At 41.1% G+C, this 27,453-nt stretch overlaps 1 protein-coding gene across 5 annotated transcripts in view; it reads left to right on the top strand.

Moving 5' to 3' along the window:
* Positions 1 to 27,453, top strand: part of LOC139183616 (putative uncharacterized protein FLJ13197) — a 221,471-nt gene that overhangs the window by 92,795 nt on the left and 101,223 nt on the right. For 3 of the 5 annotated variants that reach the window (XR_011567154.1, XR_011567149.1, XR_011567148.1), the window contains one exon: positions 19,060 to 19,209. Coding sequence is in view for 1 of the 5 variants with exons in the window: in XM_070791293.1 (XP_070647394.1) it covers positions 19,060 to 19,101 (42 nt within the window). In the remaining 4 variants the exon portion in view is untranslated. Of the gene's footprint in view, positions 1 to 19,059; positions 23,122 to 27,453 lie in introns of those variants that run through there. The other 2 variants (XM_070791293.1, XM_070791292.1) reach the window with 1 other exon arrangement.

The raw sequence follows: 27,453 nt of genomic DNA, 5'->3' as shown, positions 1-27,453 counted from the left end.
AATGCACAAATCAAAAAGCTCCAAGGCCATTCAGTATTGTGGATGGTACCATTCTTCATCAGTTTTTATTTTGGCTTAGTAGTTTAGTATATTTTTCCCTTGGAAATTTCCATATTTCACAAAAATGGAAGATGCTTACCCAAGTAGTTTGCAAGTATTTCAAAACACATTTAGCTATCAGGAGGCTTGCTTTATACCCAGCCACACTGGGCGCGTCAACTTCTTTGGGCATCATTCATGACTCCTGTCACCTTCTTGGGCTGTTTAATTGACCTGCATGCTTTGGGCCATCTGACCTGGTAGCGACTTCCCATGTTGCTTTCCTGAGTAACTAATGATAGATACTATACCTACAAGTAGTAACCACTCCCAATTTCAGTTGGACTTGTTGAACAACATTAAATGCTCTTAAACTGGCCTTCCTTTGCTGATGGACCTTCCTGGGGATTGAGCACCTCACCCACTACCTCCCTGTTGAGGAAGAATATTGCTATGGACCCTTTACCTTGTATCACAGGATGCCTTCTATCTTCCCATCTGGAAGAGAATGCAGAGCCCATTCTATTGACCAGTGGGTAGTTAACTGTGATGACCTAGTTCCTACTGAGTGATAAGGAACATTTTCTTTGTGGAAACAGCCATGCAGAGGGGAGTGACAATCCAGATGCTAGGGTTGTTGGACTGGCCCTGGGCCAGTCCACAGATATCAAGACTAGTTTGTCTCTTTGGGATTGAATTCTGCTGGATTTTCATGGGGAATAAGGAGGAAGATGGACAACAGAGGTGAAAGGTTCTGTTCCCTTGGGCCTTCTTACTTTGTTGGACAATGAAGGCAAATTATAGACTGGAGAACACTGTTTGGGACGCATGATGACTTGTTAAAAAGAGTCAGTTACTCTGATAATCCTGAGTAGGAAATGACAACCCACTCCAGTATTCATGCCTGGAAGATTCCATGGACAGAGGAGCTTGGAGGGCTATAGTTCATGGAGTCACAAAGAGTTGGACATGACTGAGTGACTGAACATGCATGCACCCTGCTTTTCCAGTAGTCAACCCCATCATAAACCATTTTATTTTCAAAATGACCTTTTCTGTTGATTTGGTTGTCCGTTGATTGAGTTTACCCAATTGCCCCTTCCTAGCATTTGGGGCTAGGTGAGCTTTACAGGAATCATAAAATCAAAGAGAGAGAGTGTGTTTGGAGTAGATATGTTGCTTTTCATGATTAAAGTCTGAAAAATAAAGAAAAAAGACTTTGCTCCCATTCTCTAGAACATTTTTGTGTTGTTTTCCTGAAAATGTAGAATTACACATATTTTAGAAGGTAGGATAAACTGATTAAGAAAATATGATCATAAATATCTACTCTGGATCTCTGGAATCCAGTAAGGGACAATCTGCTTTTAAGGAAAGTGTAGGAGCCTTGGGGTCTGCTGGGCATGAGTTCGAATCCTATCCAAAACATTGGCTCCTATTGCTGTGAATAGAAGGATTACTATCAGGTTCAGAGAGAGAATATGTAGCAAAGAATAAGATTTCTAATAGTGTAGTTTATTGTATAATAAGAACATTTTAAAAAGTAAAATTAAGTATTCTTGAACCTTTTGTCAGTATATACACCATGCAAAAGTAAGCTGCTTCCTATTCCCAGGGATTCGGTTAGTTTTGTAAGAAAAAGTGGTGGTGGGCAGCCTTTTCTTTGTTTGCAGGCTTTCTCTGGTGCATTTTGATCTTGAGATTGGTGGATGTCTTCCTGTATCCTCCAAGGACTTACGGTTTGGTGGACATTGAGAGCAGTACCCACTTGTTCCTGCAGAGATGGAAACAAGGGGCTTATTGGCCATCTCGCTCAAAAGGCTCTAGACAGAGAAGGAGAAAGAGGAAGTGAAGAGGTTTAGGATTTGGAAGGAGATGAGTGCTCTCTGTATCTGCCTGGCAGAGTGAAAACTCCTAAGTGCAGAAAACATAATGACTGCCTTTGTTGGCTGGAAGGTTGCTGGTGCCTTTGGTTGTCAAGTTTTTGCCTGCTTCATAGAGGCAGGCAGAAAGCAAGAGATGCTAGATTCCCTTGAGTTAAGCACTTTGTAGTGCCAGGATATTAAAAAATTTTTTTAATTTTTTGGAATGCAAATTCAAGAGAAAAATGTGAAATTGTTGCATAAATGCATGCCATTTCTAAGTCTAATAAGTCCAAAGCATTATAACTTTGTGAGAAAACCATAAAACATAAATGCTATTAACCTAGCAAAGTCATCTTAATTATGTGCACTAATAATATTGCAAACATTTGTCTTCCCCCCAACTACATTTCTCTTAAAAGTGGGAGAAGGTACAGAAATGTTTTTTTCCCCCACCTTTATTCATTAAAACATTTTAGTAGCTCCCTTTGTATAATTGATTATTGTATGAAGGTAAATGCATGGATGTTGCCTCAGTTTGAGTGCCAGCTCCACCTTTTATAAGGAAATCCTTTAACCTCTCAGTGATGTGATTTCTTTTAAAATGGGATTATTGTAAGTATTAAATGAGTGAATACGTGAAGTGTTTGGCAAGTAAGTATTACGTAAGTGTAATACTTTCTTTCTCTTCTTATAGGCCAGTTTATTTGTGAGGAAGACAAAGTAGGAGTTACTAATGTCCTGTGTGGAATATAAAGCTCAGAATGACAGAGTACCTTCTGTGGGATCAAATATTTAGTAAGCTAAAAAAGTGGGATTCAAATTTAAGCATTCTAGCTTTCTACTCTATCTTCCTTAACTTCTAGAAATCTTACACTCTTGGTCTTCTCCTTAATGCTCTGGGAGTGAATTGAGCACAACTATTGATTGAATATGTCTTCTTCAAATATATATTTATTAATTGAATAGAATGACTAAGAAGGAGATATTGCCTAAAGGAATACTAGTCAACTTTCTCTGATATAATAACACAAACATTCAAGCATCTTATAGACTTTTTCCCCCTTAGAGTAACAAAGTGTTTGTTATTATTATTATTTTCAGATAAGGTTGAATAAAGACAACTGATGCTCCAGTTATCACTATGCCAAGTTCAACAACCAAGAGTGAACAAGTCCTCAGTTTGTGTCATTTCATCAGCATGAATGCATCACGCTGATGAAATGACACAAAAGCCATGTTACAAATGATGCAGTCATTGAAAATGAAGCATTTGCACAATTCGAAAGTGCGGTTAATCTTACAGGAAATCTATTTCCATATCTTTTGTCCACATGTGACTATCATTGCTTTTAATCAAAACACTGAAGCATGAATCACCCTGAACAACAGCATATAAGACTGAGAACAAGATTTCAGAAGAAATCCCTTCATTTTATCAATGTGTCTACTTGGAAGCTGTAGGAGTTGGAGAGGAGGAGTTGATGGCTATAGTGTTTTGTACATTGTTATGCTGAACACTTATAGAGGGGGCAGGGAGAGGAGATTGATGATAACCTGGAAGAGCAAAGATGAAGGAAAAGAGCTGCTTAGGGCACAGTGCTTGTTCAGTTCAGTTCAGTTGCTCAGTCCTGTCCAACTCCGCAACCCCATGGACTGCAGCACGCCAGGCCTCCCTGTCCATCACCAACTCCCAGAGTTTATTCAAACTCATGTTCATTGAGTCGGTGATGCCATCCAATCATCTCATCCTCTGTCGTCCCCTTCTCCTCCCACCCCAATCTTTCCCAGCATCAGGGTCTTTTCAAATGAGTCAGTTCTTCACATCAGGTGGGCAAAGTATTGGAGTTTCAGCTTCAACATCAGTCCTTCCAATGAATATTCAGGACTGATTTCCTTTAGGATTGACTGGTTTGATCTTGCAGTCCAAGGGACTCTCAAGAGTCTTCTCCAGCACCACAGTTCAAAAGCATCAATTCTTTGGTGCTCAGCTTTCTTTATAGTCCAACTCTCACATCCATACATGATTACTGGAAAAACCATAGCCTTGACTAGACGGACCTTTGCTGGCAAAGTAATGTCTCTGCTTTTTAATATGCTGTCTGAGTAGATCATAATTTTTCTTCCAAGGAGTAAGCGTCTTTTAATTTCATGACTGCAGTCACCATCTGCAGTGATTTTGGAGCCTCCCAAAATAAAGTCTGCCTCTGTTTCCACTGTTTCTCCATGTATTTGCCATGAAGTGATGGGACCAGATGCCATGATCTTAGTTTTCTGAATGTTGAGTTTTTAGCCAACTTTTTCACTTTCCTCTTTAGTTCTTCACTTTCTGCCATAAGGGTGGTGTCATCTGTATATCTGAGCTTATTGATATTTCTCCCAGCAATCTTGATTCCAGCTTATGTTTCATCCAGCCCAGTGTTTCTCATGATGTACTCTGCATATAAATTAAATAAGCTGGGTGACAATATACAGCCTTGACATACTCCTTTTCCTATTTGGAACCAGTCTGTTGTTCCATGTCCAGTTCTAACTGTTGCTTCCTGACCTGCATTCAGATTTCTCAAGAGGCAGGTCAGGTGGTGTGGTATTCCCATCTCTTACAGAATTTTCCACAGTTTGTGGTAATCCACACAGTCAAAGGCTTTGGCATAGTCAATAAAGCAGAAATAGATGTTTTTCTGGAACTCTCTTGCTTTTTCAATGATCCAGTGGATGTTGGCAATTTGATCTCTGGTTCCTCTGCCTTTTCTAAAACCAGCTTGAACATCTGGAAGTTCACGGTTCACATATTGCTGAAGCCTGGCTTGGGGAATTTTGAGCATTACTTTACTGGAGAAGGAAATGGCACTCCACTCCAGTACTCTTGCCTGGAAAATCCCATGGGCGCAAGAGCCTGGTAGGCTACAGTCCATGGGGTCCCAAAGAGTCAGACATGACAGAGTGACTTCATTTTCACCTTTTCACTTGCACTTACTAGTGTGTGAGATGAATACAATTGTGTGGTAGTTTGAGCATTCTTTGGCATTACCTTTCTTTGGGATTGGAACGAAAACTGACCCTTTGTAGTCCTGTGGCCACTGCTGAGTTTTCCAAATTTGCTGACATATTGAGTGCAGCACTTTCACAGCATCATCTTTTAAGATTTGAAATAGCTCAACTGGAATTCTATCACCTCCACTAGCTTTGTTCATAGTGATGCTTTCTAAGGCCCACTTGACTTCACATTCCAGGACATCTGGCTCTAAGTGAGTGATCACACCGTTGTGATTATCTGGGTTTTGAAGATCTTTTTTGTATAGTTCTTCTGTGTAATTCTTGCCACCTCTTCTTAATATCTTCTGCTTCTGTTAGGTCCATACCATTTCTGTTCTTCATCGAGCCCATCTTTGCATGCAATGTTCCCTTGGTATCTCTAATTTTCTTGAAGAGATCTCAAGTCTTTCCCATTCTATTGTTTTCCTCAATTTTTTTGCACTGATCACTGAGGAAGGCTTTCTTATCTCTCCTTGCTCTTCTTTGGAACTCTGCATTCAAATCTTTCCTTTTCTCCTTTGCTTTTCCCTTTTCCAGTGCTTGTTAGGAGTAGATAAAGTTGCCATAAGGAAGTTTATTTTAGTTCTTTTAAGGTTTTAGAAAAGATTTTTAAGTTAATTTCATAGAACTTTATTACTGAGAAGAATTCTAGAACTTATTTGCCAGAACCTTTTCACTTTTTTTGGTCAGGTAGACAATTGAGCTGTCTCTCTCTCTCTCACTGATGCAATGGACATGAATTTGAGCAGAATCTGAGAGATGATGAGGGACAGGGAGGCCTGGCATGCTGCAGTCCATGGGGGCACAAAGAGTCAGACATGACTTGGCAACTGAACAACAATAGGCAGTTGAGGTCTAGAGGGATCAGTAATTCCTCCAGTGTCACAAGTTGAGTGTAAACCAAGTCGTGATCGGGTCTTTTGATTCCCCTTTTAGCTCACTGTTGATCCTGTACCTGATATGCTGCTGGTATTCTGCAAATGTTTGATGAAGGAAAGAAAGAAAAAATGAGTGAATGACTCTGTCTCTCATCCCTTTGTTTTTGGACCATTTTGTACCCAAATTAAGAACAAGTCAAAAGCGATTGTCTTCTGCTTTGTAGTTGGGCATGAAGATGGGGAAAGCAAAATTTCTAGTTCTGACACAAACACATCAGGAAAATGACCCCTTTTCTTTTTTATTTCCCTCTTTCTCAAGGGAGGAATCATTCAGCAGAAATGTGTCTGCTGGGAGGGCCAGGTTCTGAAGTCAGCCACAGGATGAAAATTACAGATAAGCAAAACTTACCTTGAGGCTATCTTAGGGAGGTACCATGCTGGAGCCTGGTGGACTATTTCTCAGCCAGTTTTCCCTCTGTCTTTGGAGCAGACAGCTGTTTTCTGGATTGAGTACCAGTGAAGCAGTTAGCTTAAATTTGGGGGTCATATATATGAAAAATGTGTCTTTTAAGCAAAAGGGTGCACAGGGAAGGGTTTGTAGGCATGGAAACAAACCTGGGGCAAGACATATATGCTGGTGGTCTGTCTCATGTTCACTCTGGGGCATATGCTTTTTAAGATTGATATTCTCTCTCTTTTTCTCTCGCATATAATCCAATATATATAAATTTAACGTATGTAAGATTTCACTCCACCATTATATCTAGTACACTGGAAAAGCTGAATTAAACACTGCCCCAGTATCTAGAATTAAGATCCACATTAAAGGTATTTCTTTTATCTTGTAGAACATCTTAGATAAAGGTGAGGTGGCTAAACTCTAGAATTAGATAATTTTGCTGACTGTGCTATAAATTATTATTACTTTTTTTTTTTTTTTTTGCTGTGGAGGCTTAAAAAGGAATTTTTGGTGTGGATATGCTTGGGAAAAGGAAAATATATTATATGATGACTGAATTCAGAGAAATTTAAATGCAAAAGGCAATCAGCTTCTGCCACTCTTGTCCTCTTCCCCCATCTCTGAAAAAAGCAAAACAAGATCCCTGGTTTGCTCAGACTCCCTCTTTAAGACTTGGTTCAGACATCCAAGCTTTCTATCTTCAATAGGCTGTTTGTTGCTTTTTCTGCATCTCTCTCTCACTTCCTACTCATCTCTACTCCTAAATCTCCATTCCCATTCTTTTTTATGCTGCAGCTTCACCATGGACACAGACCATCGTATCAAGGAGGCTTTTGTGAGAATCTCTTAAACTTACTAAAAAGTAATCAACTCTTGCAGACATTACAAAGGAGGCCTTTGGACAGAGACACCTAGCTGATTTCCTGGAACAATACCTGGGGAATTATTTTTTGGCTCCAAGAGGATAATATTTTAAGTTGTTATATATTTGCTGATCTTGGGGGGATGGTTGGAAGCATCCAGGATGCACAGGAAGCTTGGGCTCTTGGCCCATTTGGCTCAGTCTAAATATTTGGAGGATGAATATTTGAAAATGCATTTAAACATTTAGAGCATTCTATTTGTTTTTCTAGTAAGTTGCATTGTTAGTGCAATACGCTTCTGAAGCAGGATTCTGTCTGTGGGAGGCATGAACCTCCTGGACAAGCCCAGGCTCGAGTTTCATCTTAGGCCTTGGTGTGAAGCCAGAGATGTGCATGTCCATTGCTTAATGTCCACACCCATGAAGTGGGTTACTATTATAATCAGTCACCTTCAACGCCTGTGTTCTAAAGTCATGCTAAGGGTCTGACCCAACTCTGTACTGAAGCCAGGAATGGAACTTCTCACATACACATGCACAGACACATACAGACACACACATAGACACAGACACACACACACACATGTACACACACACACTTCATTTCTCAAACCATTTGCTGCAGCGTTTCCCTCCTTTTGTTAGTGCAGTAGCTTTTAGCTTTGTTATTAGTGCCAGCTTTCTACTCTACACTGTGAGCATCTGTGATCAGTTTTCCTCTCCCACCTACTAGAAGATATCTTTGGACTGGTATGTGCTTAGAGAATTTAAACTAATACAACTGCATTAGATTATGTAAAACATAATTAGGAAAGCAAATTTGCTGTAAAAGCAGCCTATGTGTTTATAGAACTTGGAACCAATTATAAGCAACTAGGGGATTTTCCATGTTCTTTAGACCCACAGATATATCCAAGGACCTCAATTATATCAACTATTTGCCTATCTCAATCAAATGATCTAGGTAATTGCCAAATATCTACTTTGCTATGCTGTCGCGTCCTAGACTCTCATTGTCTTGGTGGAATGGGAGTGAGTGTCAGCTTCACTTCTGAAATTTGAAGTAGAAAGGACTGGGGAGGCCTGGTGGGGTGGGGTAGCATGGGTGTGTACCGGGCCTGTAATTACCGTGGTAAAGTGTCTTAGACAACCAGATAATAACCCTCTCAATAGAATTGGGGACGCAGTAGCAACAGTAAAAATTATATTAAACTGGGCCGGATGCCCAGACTATCAGCCTCAGATAAACAAAGGGTAAGAGAAACATTTCAAGAGGGACTAGCTTGTGAATCAAGGAAGCTAAAACAGACCAGAGAGGTGCTCACTTGAGGAGCTTTTACCTCCTTGCAAAAGCTCTGCCCAAACTAATTAAAATGCCCAATCTAATTAGAAATCTAACCATAATCCCCCTGGTGGCCCCTCACTCCACCCCCTTCCATTGTCAAGATGCTAATAGGGTCGCCTGGTTGAAAAAATTATTGAACCGGTGACTATGTGAACACATACACATAATCCCCCGCCTACTGAGTTGGAGCAAAGATGCTAGTGATTTGTACAGTGATGGTGTTGTCTCCCTCAGCAATGATGTATGACATGGATTAATGCAGAGCGGCCATCTGCTGTTGAGGAGGGTGATAGAATCTGTTCCTCAGTGGCAGACGGCTCCACGGCGCTGGCCAGCTGGCTCAGGGTGGACAAAATTGGACCGGGTAAGTGATGCCCCAGCAACCCTCTGGGGAAGTAACTCCAGGGCCTTCCCCTCAGGTGCTTATATTTGTCCCCATTGGCTTCATGCGTTCATATGCATCACAGAGCTGATACAACACAATCCACTTTGGAATGTGGAGAAGAGGAAAGAAGCACACGCCCTCCATGAAGGTTAAAAGTTGCTGATCTAGAGCATGAGACGTGCCCTTGAATTTCATGGTTGTTGTTGTTCAGTTGCTCAGTCCTGTCTGACTCTTTGCGACCCCATGGACCACAGCACTCCAGGCTTCCCTGTCCTTCACTATCTTCTGGAGCTTGGTCAAACTCATGTCCATTGAGGCGGTGATGCCATCCAACCATCTAAGTCCTCTGTTATCCCTTTCTCCTCCTGCCTTCAATCTTTCCCAGCATCAGGGTCTTTTCTAATGAGTTGGCTCTTGGCATCAGGTGGCCAAAGTATTGGAGCTTCAGCTTCAGCCCTTCCAATGAATGTTCAGGACTGATTTCCTTTAGGATTGACTGGTTTGATCTCCTTGCAGTTCCATGGGACTCTCAAGAGTCTTCTCCAGCACCACAGTTCAAAGCATCAATTCTTTGGCACTCAGCTTTCTTTATGGTCCAACTTCTTTATGGACAAAAAGAGGAAAACTGATAAAGCATATGGCTCATGTTATCTGGGAAAAGAAAAATCAGTTTCTTAGAAGAAATAAACTTTTTCTTACTTTTTCACATTTGACTTCATAAAGAGGAGAAACCGAATTTCTCAGGGTGTTTATTACAAAAACATCAAATTGATAAAGTGCTTGGCCTATTGACAGAGAAAGGGCCTGAACGTGGGCCTCCAGTGACCAATGAAAAATAGGTAGCCCTCTGCAATTCCCTAACAGGATCATGATTTTTACCTTTTGCTCTTTGCATATCTGTGTATTTTCTAAAATATCCACTGTGAACATGCATAATATTTTCTTTTTTTAAAAGCTTTTATTTATTTATTATTTACTTTTGACCATGCTGGGTCTTCGTTGCCACACGGGCTTTTCTCTAATTGGGGCAAGCTGGGGCAACTCTCTAGTTGCAGTGCATGGGTTTCTCTTCATGATGGCTTCTCTTGTTGCAGAGCATGAGCTCTAGGGCAAGCACACTCCAATAGTTGCAGCTCCCAGACTCTAGAGCACAGGCTCAAGAGTTGTGGTGTACAGGTTTAATTGCTCCACAGCATGTGGGATCTTTCTGGATTAGGGATCGAATGGTGTCTTCTGCATTGGCAGGTGGATTCTTTACCACTGAGCCACCAGAGAAGCCCCTACAAAACATTTTCATGCAGATGACCTGGTTCTGGGTCTGCTTGACCTGAGATCCATTCCTCACCCTTCCTTCCAGGGGTGTATTCAGGAGGCCTAACCCTTCAGACCGATGTTCTCAGGCCCCATGTCAGCTGGCTCCCAACTGGGTCTGGTCCATGAAGGCTCTGGTGGGAGTTTGGAGAACAGAAGGGAGGGAGAAGTCGAGGTATTTCTCTCTCTCTCTCTCTCTCTGTACTGGGTGATATCTCTGGCAGCTGCTACCTCTCTTCCTTGGCTCCAGCTCTCACAGGAAACCTGCCACAGTTCCCGCTTCCTCTGGGTAATTCCAGGCCCAGGGCTTGGGTAGCATCACCTCCTCCCTTTGTCCCTCCAGCCTGGGAGTGGCGGCGGCTTCCTGTCATGGTTAGTCTCTGGACTGCCTCACTGTCCCTTGTTTGGCTTTTAAGTTTCTTTCATCTCAGTGCATTAAACTTCCTCTGTTTTAAATATTCAGAGTGGTTTCTGTCTTCCTGGTTGGGCACTGACACAAAGAAACAAAAAGGTGTTTGAAACAAAAATGAATGGGGCAAAAGAATTTAGAGGACCATGAATTGGGAAAATAACCAAAGAAGCAAAAGACAACAGATCATGGCAGCAGACACAGAGCCAAGTCCAGTCTTTGTATACACTAGCTGGAAGGGACTTCCGGTCACATAAGGCACATTCACACACACAAATTAAAACTTCACTTTAGAGTTATCAACTCCTGAAGTGAAGGATAACAATATGTCTGTTTAGAGAAAAAACAACCCCACCCCAAACCCCCATAGGATTTAGAGTCCTAAGTCTTTCAAGTCCCATAGAATTCAAGTCCTGGCTTGTGGTGGACTTTGCAGCCTCCATTCCACCCTTCCTGAGTGGCATAGCAGCCATGGAATTTGGAGAGGACTGATCCAACCTCCAACTTCTGGGTTGTGGCCTTGATTAACATGGACACGGGTTCCTGTACTCCAGGCTTGAGCCAATCAGTACATGGCATTCCCCTGGCCACTGGTGCAGTAGGAACGAAGCCTGGGTCCCATGTTTGATGACTGGAGAGAGACAAGTCCTTTCTCCTTCTGGGTAGTGTTGTGGGCCCTGAAACTGTTCCAGCATTTGGCTACTAAACTGACAAAGAACCTGAGAATAGAGCTGATGCAAAAAGAAGGATAAATTCAAGATAACCAAAGTAAAACAGCTGGATTTCTGATCAAACTGTTCCCAAAGCCCACTGTACCACTAAACTTTTCTATTACAGAGTTTCTATATTCTATTTACTGTTTACTGCTGCTGCTAAGTCGCTTCAGTCGTGTCCGACTCTGTGCGACCCCATAGGCGGCAGCCCACCAGGCTCCCCCGTCCCTGGGATTCTTCAGGCAAGAACACTGGAGTGGGTTGCCATTTCCTTTTCCAATGCATGAAAGTGAAAAGTGAAAGTGAAGTCGCTCAGTCGTGTCCGACTCTTCACGACCCCATGGACTGCAGCCTACCAGGCTCCTCCATCCATGGGATTTTCCAGACAGGAGTATTGGAGTAGGGTGCCATTGCCTTCATTTTTATTTGTATTTTCTGTTACTTGCAACCAAAAACATGTGGTTCAGTGGTTAGGACTCTGCACTTTCACTGTTGAGGGCCTGGGTTAAATTCCTGGTTGTGGAATTAAGATCCCACAAGTCTCACAGTGCTCCTCCCTCCAAACAAAACAAAATAAAAACATGCTGGTTGAGACACAGAAATGTTGTTGGCTGTGTGGCCTTGGGCTAATCACCGAATCTTTCTGACATCACTTCCCTCATCTATAAAATGGAACTATCAAGACAATTTATCTTAAGGAATTTTGTGAGGATCTAATGGGGTAATAAATGAGTAGGTGCTTTGTAAATTGCAAGCAGTTATTTGAATCTTCTTATCACATATATAATTTATTTCAATTGTTAATGCAGTTCTATATCTCTCCTATATACAAAAAATCAATTTTATCAAGCAAAAAGTTCTATAATACCCACCTCATTGCTGTATTGTGAATTTTCACCAAGATTAATCAGTAATAGCCATTACTTCACTCTGGTGGTAGTTTAGTCGCTAAGTTATGTATGACTATTGCAACCCCATGGACTGTAGCCCACAGGCTGGCTCCTCCATCCGTGGGATTTCCCAGGTAAGAATACTGGAGTGGGTTGCTATTTCCTTTTCCAGGGGTCTTCCTGACCCAGGGATCAAACCCAGGTCTTCTGCATTGCAAGCAGATTCTTTGACTGAGCCACCAAGGATTTCACTCTGTGTAGTCCTAGATAGCTTACTTTTGAAGTCCTGGGTGACCTATATAAACTTGAAAGGATTTACCTCAAAACCCTCAGCCAGCGGACATGAGTTGAGTAAGCCCTCTGCGTGACCACGCATCACTCACTCGGAAAATGTGTGGTTTCATTGCTCCCCTGGAGCAGCCGTGAAAGTGGGTATGTGACATTCCTCTCATGGAGTGAAAGTTCAGGCGCATCCAAAAAGGACCAGCTGGTCAGTTCTGCCCTTGCATTTTCTTGGAGTTGCTGCCCTGAGGTTGTTTGGTAACCTGAGAGAGTGGTTTAGGCTTGAACCTTTAAAAGGGCTGCAAAATTGAAAGCTTCCAGGGAAACAGCACTTAGTGTTTAGATTTTTGTAATTACAAAAGATTAAGAGTAATTAATTTATCAAGCCTAATTAGATAAGCTGTCTAGCATTTAGGGCAATGACAATAAAAGTGCAAAAGAAGTATATTTGTTTGTCTTCCAGTAATGGTATATCTTGGGACAGAACTTGGGATGGCCTTGCGGGCTATGATGGATCGGGACAGACCCGTAAAGACTGGAAGTAAGAACCTGACCCACCTACCTGCAGGGCTGGGGCAAGCCCAGAGAACAGGAATTGCAAGTTCAGACTTGATTTTTCTCACCAAGTACTGTGAATTCTACCTCCCAATTTGACCTCACGTCTCTCCCTTCTCTGTCTGCCTCGTAACTGAGCTGGGTCAAGAGCTCATTACATGTCACCTGGGTTAATCTCCCTGCCCCCAGATTCAAACCCCTCAAGTTGCCCTCAACTCAGCTCTATTCATCCTCCACCCTGCTATAGGAGTCATCTTTTAAAATTATACTGTTGCCCCACCCCCTTCTTCCCTTAAAGCTTTTCACTGGCTCCCTATGGGCTGATCCTATAAAGCCCAGAGCCCTTAGCATGTCAAGGAATTGTGGGATCTGACTTCTCTTAACAATCAATCCAGCTGCTTTCCTTCCTACCTCCCTTTCCACTTCCCCGCCTCCGCCCACCCCCACCAAGTTCCTTCCTAACTGAATCAGAGACCTGGGACACAGCTCTTCAAGGCTGTGGTTATCAGGATTTGACAGTTGTAAAAATTACTTGATCCTGTTTAAAATACAAATTCCTGGGCTATATCCTCACATGATTATGATCCAAGGGGCCTCCTCTAGGAATGTGACCTTTCATACGAACTTTGGTAAAGTCAGGTGCAGCTGGGAAGACTTGAAAGTCCAGGCTCAGCTGGGAATGTTGATTGAACACCTACCTGTGGCCCCTGGTGTGGCTGGATTCTGAGAGGGACCATCTGGAGATGGAGTTCTGGAGAGTAAGTGCTGTCAGAGGACCAGGCAGAAGCAAGGAGACCTCCCTATCTAACCTGCCTTTAGAGGCAGGCAGCATCTGCCAACTACCCTTCCAGTGAGTGGCTAAGGCCAGCACCAAGCCTAGAGAAGTGACTGTACACTTCGCTTCTTATAGGCAAGCTCACCTAAATGCATTTCTGGAAAATGCAATTTGCCACAACTGACTATTAGATGGTATTAATAAATGATTGTCGTTTTTTTTCTTGTCCTGTTTTCATGGATTTTTTTTTTGAAGTGTTTATCGAATTTGTTACAATATTGTTTCTGTTTTTTATGTTTTGGTTTTTTGGCCACAAGGCATGTGGATTCTCAGCTCCCCAACAAGGGATTGAACTTGCACCTCCTGCATTGGAAGGTAAAGTGTTAACCACTGACTTCCAGGGAAGTCCCTTGGATTTATTTTTTAAAAAGTCCTTGATATATTAGAGAGTCATGCTAAGTATTTATGAGTGAGATGATATATTTGATATTTGCTTTAAAATCCTACAAAAAACTACCTGCAATCATAATTACTCGTGTTTACACAGTTGTTGTTGTTTAGCCACTAAGTTGTGTCTGACAGTTTTTGCAACTCCATGGACTATAGACTGCCAGGCTGCTCTGTCCATGGGGTTTTTCCAGGTAAGAACAACTGGAGTGGGTTGCCATTTCCTTCTCCAGGGGATCTTCCTGACCCAGGGATTGAACACACATATCCTGTATCGGCAGGCAGATTCTTTACCACTGAGCTACTGGGGAAAGTCTTGTTAACACAGTATCATAACTTAAATGTGTGGTAACTTATAATTTCTGAACATTTATATTTAGAGCATTTTCAACTTTTTGATATTAAGCTTATTGACTGGGATAAATATCTTTGTTTCAATATTTAGTCTCAATTTTATTTCCTTAAGGCTTCCCTGGTGGCTCAGAGGTTAAAGCTTCTGCCTGCAATGCGGGAGACCTGGGTTCAATTCCTGGGTCGGGAAGATCCCCTGGAGAAGGAAATGGCAACCCACGCCAGTATTCTTACCTGGAGAATCCCATGGACGGAGGAGCCTGGTGGGCTACAGTCCACAGGATCGCAAAGAATCGGATGCGACTGAGCAACTTAACTTTCAACTTTAACTTTATTTCCTTAGTGTAGACTCTAAAGCTACACATGGTATTATAGTGAAAGAACATGACCTATAAAATGACTCTTGATATATTGCCAGATTTATTTTCAAAGAGTTTCTGTTCACTTATGGTTTTCCTCCTCATCCCCAGAATGTAGGAGTATCAAGTCTTAGGTGATAGCTCAATCTCTCATGCTCGCCTATTATTTTTCCAAATGAACTTCATAATAATCTAACTAAGTGAAAAGAAAGAGGAAGAGGGAGGGAGAAGAAGGAAAGAAAAAGAAAGCTAGAGAATTCCTATTAGGATTTTCATTGGGTTAAAAAAATCCTGTGATGCTTAAAAATCTCATACATAATGCTCATGCATACACACCTCCTTAAGAATTCAAATCATAATATGGAGAGGTAAACATTCATTTCTATTTACCTCCCCTCTCTCTATTGCTTTTCCCTCCAGAGATACAATTTTTAATGCCTATCATACCAGGCTTAAAAAATCCTTATGATTTTATATTTATATATGCAGACACATATACGTATTGTTAGATTGATTTTTTGTTTCTTGCTTCTATTTTATTCATACTATCTCTATCCCTCTATAATTATTATTAAAAACCTAGTACATTTATTTATACATCTTATTCATTCAATGTCTAAAGTTAAACCATAGTTTTGTCCTTGCCAAATAATAAGACAAATGTCATAGGAAGTTCTTACTTTTCCCTTCTCTCCATTTCCTACCATAAGGAAATCATCTGGGGTTTTAATTCCAGATTTCATTAATTTATTTACATTGTATATCAGAACTATTTAAACTTAAGTACCCATCTTTCTACATAAGGTTTGTTTTTTTTTTTTTTAATATATATACATATATATATATTTATTGGCAGCTCTGGGTCTTAGTTGTGGGATCTTAAATTGTGGCATGTGGGATGTAGTTCCCTGATCAGGGGTTGAACCTGGGTCCCCTGAATCAGGAGCTCCAAGTCTTAGCCACTAGACCACCAGGGAAGTTCCTACACAAGGGTTTTTTGTGCCCCATTTTTTTTTTCTTCCTTACAAGTTTTCATTTGTCTGAAATATATTCTCAAGTAATTCTTTCAGAAAGGAGCTGAGCATGTTATACTTTCACATTCAAGAAAATCTGTTTTTTCCCTCCATTTGAATGCTGGCTGATGGGGTATATAATTTTAGATTAAAATTCTTTTGTCTGAGAATTTTGAGGATTTGCTCTATTTTTTCCATCATCCAGTGTTGACAAGAAGGCTATTACCAGTCAATTTTTTTATGGTTGTTGCTTAAAACAAGTGATTGCCCCTCTCTGTCATCTTTCCAGCTTTATTTTCATGGTGTAAAGCATGAATCTCAGTGAGTGCCTCCTTACATCTCTGCCCTTGGCCCACCACCGAAGCCAGGCACTACACATATGTTCTCTAGAAATAATAGAAAAAAGGTAGACTCGGTCTCTGTCTGCATGGAGAATATATCTGAGGGTTGGGGTTATGGAAGACAAGACTGTAAACAAATGCATAAACAAAGTAATTGATGTGAAAAGAAGGAAAGGAATATGTTGTTATAAATGAGAACAGCTTCTTAAGATGAAGGAACATTTAAGAACGCATAGAATTAAAAAAAAAAAAACTGTATTTGATGGGTCTCTTTAGTTTGAAGACCTGTGATTCACTTCAGCTCTTGGAATTCTCATTTTTGTTCAAAAAACTTCCAGTTTTGCTACCATATGCCTTTATTTCATTTAGGGCTTTTGTGAGGGGCGGGGGGCAGCAACTTTAAAAGAATATTTATTTATTTGGCTGTGCAGAGTCTTAGTTATAGCATGTGAGATCTTTTAATTGTGGCATGAGGGATCTAGTTCTCTGACCAGGGATTGGGCCCAGACCCCCTGCATTGGAAGTGTGGAGTCTTAGCCACTGGACCACTGGGAAAATGAAAGTGTAAGTCACCCAGTTGTGTCTGACTTTTTGCGACCCCATGGACCATGCAGTTCATTGAATTCTCCAGGCCAGAATACTGGAGTGGGTAGCTGTTCCCTTCTCTAAGGGATCTTCCCAATGCAGGGATTGAACCTAGGTCTCCCACACTGCAGGCGGACTCTTTACCAGCTGAGCCACTAGGGAAGCCTGGCCACTGGGAAGTCCCTGTTCAGTACAGTTGGCTGTCCTTTTTTTGGTCTACAATGGCATATCTATTAGGATTTTTCATTATACCCTCTGTCTCATGTTCTCTTTTCATCTTCAACCTTTTGTTTTGCCATGCTACACTTTGGCCATTTTATTCTTATGTATCTTTGAGTTCACTAATTCTTTACTGCTTTGTTTAATCTGCTGTTAAACTTGTTTTAAGAACGAAAGTCCTCTATAATAGGCTCCAGTTTCATCCACTTCATTAGAACTGATTCAAATGTATTCTTTTTAATGGCTGAGTAAGTAAGCCAGAAGGAAAAACACCAATACAGTATACTAACGCATATATATGGAATTTAGAAAGATCGTAACGATAACCCTGTATATGAGACAGCAAAAGAGACACTGATGTATAGAACAGTCTTATGGACTCTGTGGGAGAGGGAGAGGGTGGGAAGATTTGGGAGAATGGCATTGAAACATGTAAAATATCATGTATGAAACGAGATGCCAGTCCAGGTTCAATGCACGATACTGGATGCTTGGGGCTGGTGCACTGGGACGACCCAGAGGGATGGTATGGGGAGGGAGGAGGGAGGAGGGTTCAGGATGGGGAACACATGTATACCTGTGGTGGATTCATTTTGATATTTGGCAAAACTAATACAATTATGTAAAGTTAAAAAAAAAAAAAGAACGAAAGTCCTTAATTTTGGCCATTGTATTCTCAGTTCTAGAATTTCTATTTGATCGCTTTTCAAAGCTGTAGTGTCACTTTTATAGTTTACAGATCTTTGCCAACATTTCAAAGTTTATCTTTTATCTCCTTGAACATAGTAAGCATTGTTGTTTCAGAATCTATGCCATATCTACTAGAATGTGGAGTATCTCTGGGTCTGTTTCTGTTGTCTGTTATTTCCGTTGGTTCTCACTCGTGGTATTTTGTCTTTTTTGTGTGTCTAGTCATTCTTAATTGTGTCCCAAACATCTTATTCTAAAAACTTGTAGAAATAATTTGAGAACTGAGATGATATTTTCTTTTTACCAGAAGACAAGTTTTATTTTTGTATCACGTGAATGTATTAGCAGTCTGGGATCACCTTAATCCAAGTATGCATTGACTAATATTTTTTAGCCTCTGGATGTTGTAAAACTGAGCTGCAGGCAGTGTGGTGGCTGATTTGCTTCCAGTTGACCTTCACACTCAATGTGCAGGTCTTCAGGGTCCCACTTCAAAGTAGCGGGAGAGCATACGTTTTATCAGAGAACTGAGCTGACTTTGTTTTCTGACTTGTTATTCCTTGTCCCTGAGAGGCTGTCAGCAGTGGGTGTGTCTTCCCAACCTTTTCTTCCAGATTGGCACATGTCCCCCCCATAAAAGCGATTTGAGTGGCAGAATCACTTTCCTGGCTTCATTTCTTTTCCCAGATCTTGTTTCTTAAAATAGAAGTCTTTCTCTGGTAAACCGAAAGACAGTTTTCCTTGATGAAAGGAGAATAAATTCTCCCTATGTAACCTTTCTATGAAATGAGAACTCCTCTTGCATTGTAAGCAAAGGCTTCCAAACCAGGTAATTAAGAGAATTACTAGAGGAACTTTTAAAATGCCCCAGCTCTTGGATGTGTATATGTCACTGAGTGAAGACTTTCTCAGGATTTCTGACCACAAATGATTTTAAGGTAATTTACAGATCCCTAATGTCCATAGATACTTTTCCTTTAGAAGCCACCTGTGCTTAGATACTCTCTTTTACAGAGCCCTTTTCCTATTAACAGATACCTGGGTGGACATTGAAACCAATCAGAGTTCTCAGTCCTCCTGGTATTCATAGTTTTTATCTGTCCATGAAACTGAATCAAGGTAAATTGGAATCCTACCTGGGAATTTTTTTTTAAGGGCCATCAGAAAAGATTTGTACCTTCTGGACTGTGATTACTGAGGTGGGGTGGATGTGAGTCTGGCATTGCTAGTGGTCATTTTTCTTTCTCTACAGAAAATCTGTTTAAGAAAAGAAGAAAGGAAGAGAGAGAAATAGACTGCTGACTACATGATGAAACTTCTACATCTTGTGCTGGATACCAGTTGCATCCTTGGACTCTGTAGTTAACAGACGATACATCCCATTTCTTCTGCTTCAGCTAGTGTGAGTTGGGCTTGTATCACTGGCAAACAATGAATGCTCTGTCTCTCCATTCCAAGGAGACTGGTGTGAATAGGGAGGTTGCCAAGACAAGAACTTGGATCCAGGGAAAGAAGGCAGGTACTTAGCTATGATACCTGGAACATCTGGGATAGGACCCGAAGCACAAGATTGAACTGGGAGGATATAAAATAAAGTCAGTGCATAGATCCATCATCTCTGTCCTGTACTCATAAAAGACATCACTAACTGATCACAGCATTCTTTATACCAAGTCAGGACGTCATCACAATCCTACTTTTAGTACTGAGCATCAGGCAATGCCTATTACTGATTTGAATTTAATGCCTGGAGACTGAGATTTATTTGTCCAAGAACTAGGCTTGAGCTTGAAGATTAACCTAATTTTAGTTGGGATTTCTTTCTTGTGGATACTTTCAGAGTATGCCTGGTCAATTATTATTATTAAGAATACTATGAATATGTATGATTATAAATTATTGAGCTTTCTTTTTATATGTTTTAAATATTCTACATGAAACTATAAATCTGGGCTTTCCTGATAGCTCAGATGGTAAAGAATCTGCCTGCAATTCAGGAAACCAGGGTTCAGTCTTTGGGTTGGGAAGACCCCCTGGAGAAGGGAATGGCAACCCACTCCAGTATTCTTGCCTGGAGAATACCATGGTCAGAGCAGTGGGAGGGCTACAGTCTGTGGGGTCATAAAGAGTCAGACACAACTGAGTGACTAACACACACAGAACTATAAGTCTGGTTCCTGAATCCATGTCTTCCCACTGGTATCTTTGTTTCTTTTAGTTGTTCTAGAGAAATGATATTTTCAGTTGGTTTTGAAAGTTGTCAAGCACTACTGGTTTTGGAATTGTGTCTGTCCTTTACAGAGAAAGCCCAGGAGATCTTGAAGCTGACACAATGGTACATCACTTGGCAGTTACAGATTTTCTTCCTGCAGTGGCATAATGCTTCCTTTTGCTAACCACCTTAATTTCCTGCCCTTATCAACTTGAAAATCAATGATACATTTCTATTATGTGGGTTTTCATTGAATCTTTTATGTTTAAATTCAACCATTTCTCCATAACCAAGCAAACACGATGTCCTACTCAACGGATTCAATTGCAATTGCTAACTGTAGTGCTGGAGAAGACTCTTGAGAGTTCCTTGGACAGCAAGGAGATCAAATCAGTCAATCCTAAAGGAAATCAACCCAGAGAATTCACTGGAAGAACTGATGATGAAGCTGAAGTTCCAGTACTTTGGCCACCTGATGGGAACAGCCAACTCATTGGAAAAGACCCTGATGCTGGAAAAGGTGGAGAGCAAGAGGAGAAGGGGCAACAGAGGATGAGATGCTTGAATAGCATTACTGATTCAATGGAGTTTGAGCAAACTCCAGGAGATAGTGAAGGACAGGGAAACCTGGTGTGCTTCAGCTCATAGGGTCACAAAGAGTTGGACTTGACAGCCACTGAACAGCAACAAGAGCATTTCTCACGGAGTTCCATGGGCTTTAGCAAAAAGTCAATACAGCCAAATATCACTCAAGTCTCTACTATTTCTAACCCTTCTTAAAATTTATTAAATATTACCGAAGAAATGTCAACTGTGTTATTGTAGGAATAGTAGCTTTTTTGTCTCTGGATTACAACTCACCGATAGATTAAATGTAAGATGACTTAGGACAAAATAGAAAAAATCATCCAATACTTAAAAAAAAGTTAGTACATCAAAAAGATCCACATAAAATGTTCAATGACCACATTGAAAGTGCATTCACTTTGGCTAATTATAGTAGTTACTATGACTCATTATATCAACCTCAGCTTTAATAGCTAACATTTATTTAGCATTTACTTTTGCTAGACACTCTACCAGGTGCTTTAGAAGGATATACTTTTATTCTGTGCTTGAGGTATGGAGAGATTGTGGAACTTACCCAGTGTTACAAATGTTAATTAATATACGTGAACGTGAAGTCTCTCAATCGTGTCCGACTCTTTGTGACCCCATGGACTATAGCCTACCAGGCTCCTCTGTCCATGAGTTTTCCAGGCAGTAGTACTGGAGTGGATTGCCATTTCCTTCTCCAAGGGATCTTCCCAACCCAGGGATCAAACCCGGGTCTCCTGCATCGTAGACAGACGTTTTACTGTCTGAGCCACCAGGGAAGTCCAAATTAATATACAACTGCATTCAAACCTAGTTTATATGAGTGTGGAGCCTATGAATAAAATGTGACTATGAAGACTTGCGTATATATTCTTTAGGATCAGACACAAGTGATAGAAAAACTCAAAATGACAGCAGGTTAGTTTATCCATGTCCCTTGTGTTTAAGGGGTCTGGAGGAAGTCCAAACCTGGTAAGGCATTCCATGGTGTATGGGACTTAAGCTTATCTTGTTGCTCTGCCAATGTGTGACTTCTATTCCTGAAATCACCTTATGGATCAAAATGGCTGCTGGAGCACCAGTCATCATATCTGCATTCTAGAAAGTAGGAATTCACATATGAATTGTATTTCATGGTTTTGCTTTGAAGTTAGTCATAGGGTCACACCTAGCTTCAAGGAAGTCTAGGCAATACAGTCTCCATTCTGGGCAGCCATGTGTCCAGCTAGAAGTCAGGAAGAAGAAAGAATAAATATGGAGAGTAGCTTAAATAACAGTTTTTATAACATCATATTTTCAGCTGCTTTCTCATAATTCATGTGAATACAGTAATTTTATATTTTTGCATTCAATACTATTCAGATTATTTTTAAAAATCAAGAACTTCATTAAACTTTTGCTTATTATTATACATTCAGACATGTCACAAAACAAATTAAAATTCTGAATCTAACATGACATGAAGCAAAAGCTTGACATTATCATTTGTCTACTACACAGGAGTGAGTGTTGCCTTGAATACTAACATGAGAAGGGGTTCTGTTATTGAGGAATATATATATAAATATATTTAATTTTATATTGAAGTATAGTTGATTTACAATGTGTTAGTTTCTGGTGTACAGCAAAGTAATCCAGTTATATATATATGTATATATGAATACATATGTATATATATTCATATTCTTTTCCATAATGTTTTATTACAGGATATTGAATATAGTTCCCTGTGCTATATAGTAGAACCTTACTGTTCATCAGTAGTTTGTATCTGCTAATCCCAAACTCCTTATTTATTCCTCCCCCACCCTCTTTCCTCTTTGGTAACCATAAGTTTGTTTTCTATGTTTGTGAGTATGTTTCTATTTCACAAATAAGTTCATTTGTGTTATATTTTAGATTCCACATATAAGTGCTATCATATGGCATTTGTCTTTCTCTTCCTTATTTCATTTAAAGTGATAATCTCTAGGTCCATCCATGTTACTGGAATGGCATTATTTCATTCTTTTATTTGGCTGAGTAGTACTCCATTGTGTGTATATACTACATCTTCTTTATCCATTCATCTGTCAATGGACATTTAGGTTGCTTCCGTGTCTGGCTATTGTAAATAGAGCTGCTAAGAACATTGAAGTGCATGTATCTTTTTGAATTAGAGTTTTGTCTGAATGTATGCCCAGGAGTGGGATTGCTGGATCATATTGCAACTCTAATTTTAGTTTTTAAGAAACCTCCATACTATTCTCCATAGACAGCATGCATTCCTACCATAGTGCCAACAGTGTAGGAGGGTTCCCTTTTCTACAATGGAATATTTTAACCAGCATTCTTTCTTGCTCTGTCTGTAATTTTTTTTTTTTTTTTCCTGCTTAACCATCCACTAGAAGCTATGAGAGAAAAAAATTTCCTAGTTGTTCACCCTTTCCTTTATACTGTGCCAAAATCTGAGCTGGAAAGTGTATTACTTTAAACATTCATTCATTCAATAAAAAATTCCAGGGACTTTGCTGGGTGTCTCACTAGTAGCAGTAATACTAATATAATTCTGTGTTCTTGTTTACTTGTCAAAGGTTTTATACTCCTGCCATCTGCTTTGATCTGTGTATATGGGAATATAAATGTCATAATCAGAGAAGTCCTGGAGCAATGATCGAACATTTTTTTCACTTACTTATTAAGCTCTCACTAGTCTTGGAACTGCTTAGACACAGAGAGAAGAGATCCAGTCAATGATGACTCTTCCCACTGCTGAGTTCAGAACTAATTCAGAGACAAAATAAAGGAGTAGGGCAGACAAGGATGAAATGCATCTTTATGACTGATAAAGTTGATGTTAGGATGTGGCTTAGGTTTGTGACACAGGACCCTCAAGCTCAGTGGGCTTCATACATAGTCTCAGGCAATGCTAGTGATCAGTATGGGGCTTGACCTTGTAAAACCTGTAGGATGAAGGAACCAGCCAATAGACTGGACTGAGATTTGCTCTGTGTCCTAGAAGGATGCTGAGGTTATACCTCATCAAGATGTTTCCCTCATCTGTCTCTACCCCCACAGAGATCAACCTAGAACCATCTGGAAGCATCCCATCATCTACAGAGGAACTGTTTCCTGTCTCTCCAGCTTTTCCCTTCACCATCCTCCAGCTCCTCTGATGGAGGCAGAGGTTTCCTAGAGGTTGAGGTCCTCTTTTCGCCTCCAGGTACATCAACTATGTATCTCTCGGTTGGTTCACTGTCTCTACTGGCTGGCTGACCAGTCTCCTTCTACCATCTTTCTCCCTGATCCTCTTTCATTGAGAGGTGGTCATGTGACATTTTCAGTTTGGGATATTGAGGTGCAAGTGTAAGTTCTTGGGGGAGGCTGCCATTCCCAACCTACAGGGCAGAACCTTTCTAAAGGAGAAACTTTTGTGAGGGTGGGCCCTTCATTGTTCTTTTATTTTCATGCCTGGAATGTGAAGATGAGGTCCAGAGGAACAATGAGAAAGCACTTCATAAAAGGATGAGAAAAGGCCCCGTGTTAAGAACGTGGAGCAGAGCTGGAAAGTGCTTGGATCCCTGATGACACTGTGAAGTGCCTTTATGAGATCTGGACCAGTTCTCTCAAAGATCCCCAAATGAGACACACTGCGTACTATGGTCTGAATGTTCGTGTCCCCACCAAAGTCATATGTTGAATCCTAACCCCTCAAAGTGAAAGCGAAAGTGTTAGTCGCTCAGTCCTGTCTGACTCTTTGCAACCCCGTGGACTGCAGCCTGCCAGGCTCCTCTGTTCCTGGGATTTTCCAGGCAAGAATACTGGAGTAGGTTGCTATTTCCTTCTCCAGGAGATCTTACTGAACCAGGGATTGAATTCGAGTCTCCTGCATTGCAGGCAGACTCTTTACCATGTGAGCCATCAGGGAAGCCCAGTTCCCCGAGGTGATGGTACTAAAAGATGTGGCCTTTGGGAGGTGATTGGGTCATGAGGGCAGAACCCTCATGAATAGGATTAGTGCCCTTATAAAAGAGGCCCAGAGAGTTCTCTTGCCCCTTCCACCATGTGGACATAGCAAAAGGGACAGTCATCTATCAAATAGGAAGCTTGTTGTCATCAGACACTCTGAATCTTGGACTTTCTAGCCTTCAGAACTATGAGAACTAAATTTCTATTGTTTCAAAGCCACTCAGTCTATGGTATTTTGCTATAGCATCCCACATGAACTAAGACATCATATATCAGAGCCATAAAAATCCTGAATTTTGCTTATCAGAAGCTATACTTAATTTATAAAATATTCTTTTGGAGACAGGTATTTGACTGGATGTGTTCTGATGTTGAAGGCAAATATATGCTTTTGAAGTTAAATATTCATTAACTTTATTCTTTGAAGCATGTGTTTATACAAACTGGTATAGCAGATGGGGATGGGGATGCATAGGTTGGAGACTGAGAACAATGAAGAACGGACCTCTACATCCAGCATCTAAATACCCTTAATGTCCAAGCCAGACGGGAACCTGGGGAGCTTCTAGTCTAGAGATCTCAGATTGTTTCACCAGGTCCTTGGACTTCCTGGAGGTGCTTCCAGGGCCGTCTTGAGGGGATGATAGGAAGTAGAGTAGACGGGCTGTAGCCTTCACCCTGGTTTAACCAGACATCTCTGCATTTATCTGTGCTCTATACTGGGATTCCTTGTAAAATTCATTCAGGAGGAAAAGGTGGAGAAGGTTTAGGTTGTCAAATTCAGTTTAAAGTTACTTGTTCAGTCAAAATTAAGTTTAAAAACAAACTTATGTTTCCTAACATCCTTATTTTATAAATAAGGAAGCTGACACCCAGCGAAGTTCAAATGATTTGATCAAGTGGCAGACTACACCTGAGTTCCTCAATATCCTCCCTTCCTGTTAACAGTATATTGCTATTCTGAATTAATGCTCAATTTCTACAGATTGTGCAAAAGAGAATTTCCTCCAAAGGTTCGTCTCTGCAGGAGTGGATTTCCTTGGGACAGCTCCACGTACAGGAACCTCACATTAGGAAAGTCTTAGCATTGTAAATCCGTCATCAAAAGGAAGGATGCAGCCTGAAAATTCCAGATGTAGATGGGCTGCAGATTTGGTTTGGTCAGAGCTCTCATCCTGTAATCTTCCATGGGCTAACTCAGTCTGATTCCCCACATGACAGATGTCTGAAGGGACAAACATAAGCAAATCCCAACCTTTGCTCTGGACCATCTATGAACCAATAACTGCAGCAAGCTGTCTTGGTTGCTCAGGATGATTACCTTGCATTGTTGGTGTCTGCCTAATGCTTGTGCAGGCATTGATCTTACCTGTGCTTATTACAGTTTACAAGTATCTCTTTAACTCAATGATCTTACATGATCTAGTGATCAGTTTCCTTATTTTGCTCCATTCTTCCTTTTCTGCTAAAGCATTACCTGCGGTGTTTCCTTCTTAGTACCTCATGATTCAGAGTTCCACATTGTGTCCCTTTAGTGCCAGCTTCATTTTTAACATTGTCCAACCTGAAAATCGAGGTGGGATTGCTCAGCTTTTGCAACTTTCACCATTCAAGTGATCTGGAGAGTGGTCTATTCATCTTCCCTAATTGATGCTGGTGAGTTTGTATTCCCTGTGCGCCATTTCACGAGTATCCTCTCTATGGAGATGACTGTGGCGTGTGAGAAACACAGCAAGCATCATGGTGAGCTGAGGTTGCTCAGGGACACTCATATCACCAGATCTCTCTGACTTCAAACACTGTGTTTTCAAACCCCCTTCCCCACTTCCCCAGCCATGAGCAGGGACTTGGGATTGGGGCTGTGGGATATGTCCCAGACTCTGAACTGTCAGGACATCCCTGCACTCTCTATCTTGTCTGGATTAGCAGCTAATCCATTAAATCAAAATGACCTGAGTCTTTGTTCCTAAGGATAATGAAAAAGGATGAACCTGGCTTGAGGAAGAGGAACCTTAAAGCATGAGTGAGGGGTGATGAGGGAGGTTGGCTAGGAGAAAGGGATGAGAGTAAGGCTCCACCAGAGGATTTGGGAATGGAAGACCTGGGTTCTTGACAGAGTTCTTGGTTCTGAGGGTATGTAATGGGAGGATAAAAGAGCCAGTTGGGGGCTTTGGGGAAACTTTGAGGAATATTTTAGTCAAAACACCACCCAGTTATAATTTCATTTGCAGGAGGTTTAACTTCCCAGGTGGCACTAGTGGTCAAGAACATGCCTGCCAATGTAGGAGACATAAGAGGTAAGGGTTCGATCCCTGGGTTGGGAAGATCCCCTGGAGTAGGAAACGGAATCCACCCCAGCATTCTTGCCTGGAGAATCCCATGGACAGAAGAGACTGGCAGGCTACAGTCCATGGTGTCACAGAGGAAGACACGACTGAAGCAACTTAGCATGCGTGCAAGAACTAAACAAATACACCGAAAGAAAAAGATGCCATAAAAGCAACCATTTTTTTTTAGCAGTGTCTATGTAACTGTACACTGTATTTTCTGACTGCTACTGCTACTGCTAAGTCGCTTCAGTCGTGTCCGACTCTGTGCGACCCCATAGATGGCAGCTCACGAGGCTTCCCCGTCCCTGGGATTCTCCAGGCAAGAACACTGGAGTGGGTTGCCATTTCCTTCTCCAATGCATGAAAGTGAAAAGTGAAAGTGAAGACCCTCAGTCGTGTCCAACTTCTAGCGACCCCATGGACTGCAGCCTACCAGGCTCCTCCGTCAATGGGATTTCCCAGGCAAGAGTATTGGAGTGGGGTGCCATTGCCTTCTCCGGTATTTGCTGAAATAACCAAAAAAGAAAGAAAGAAAGAAAGAAAAGCATTTTTTGAATAC

This window comes from Bos indicus, chromosome 6 (genome assembly GCF_029378745.1).
Source record: "Bos indicus isolate NIAB-ARS_2022 breed Sahiwal x Tharparkar chromosome 6, NIAB-ARS_B.indTharparkar_mat_pri_1.0, whole genome shotgun sequence".
NCBI lineage: Eukaryota > Metazoa > Chordata > Mammalia > Artiodactyla > Bovidae > Bos > Bos indicus.
Note: the sequence above shows the minus strand (reverse complement) of the source record. Positions and strands in the feature narration are given on the sequence as shown.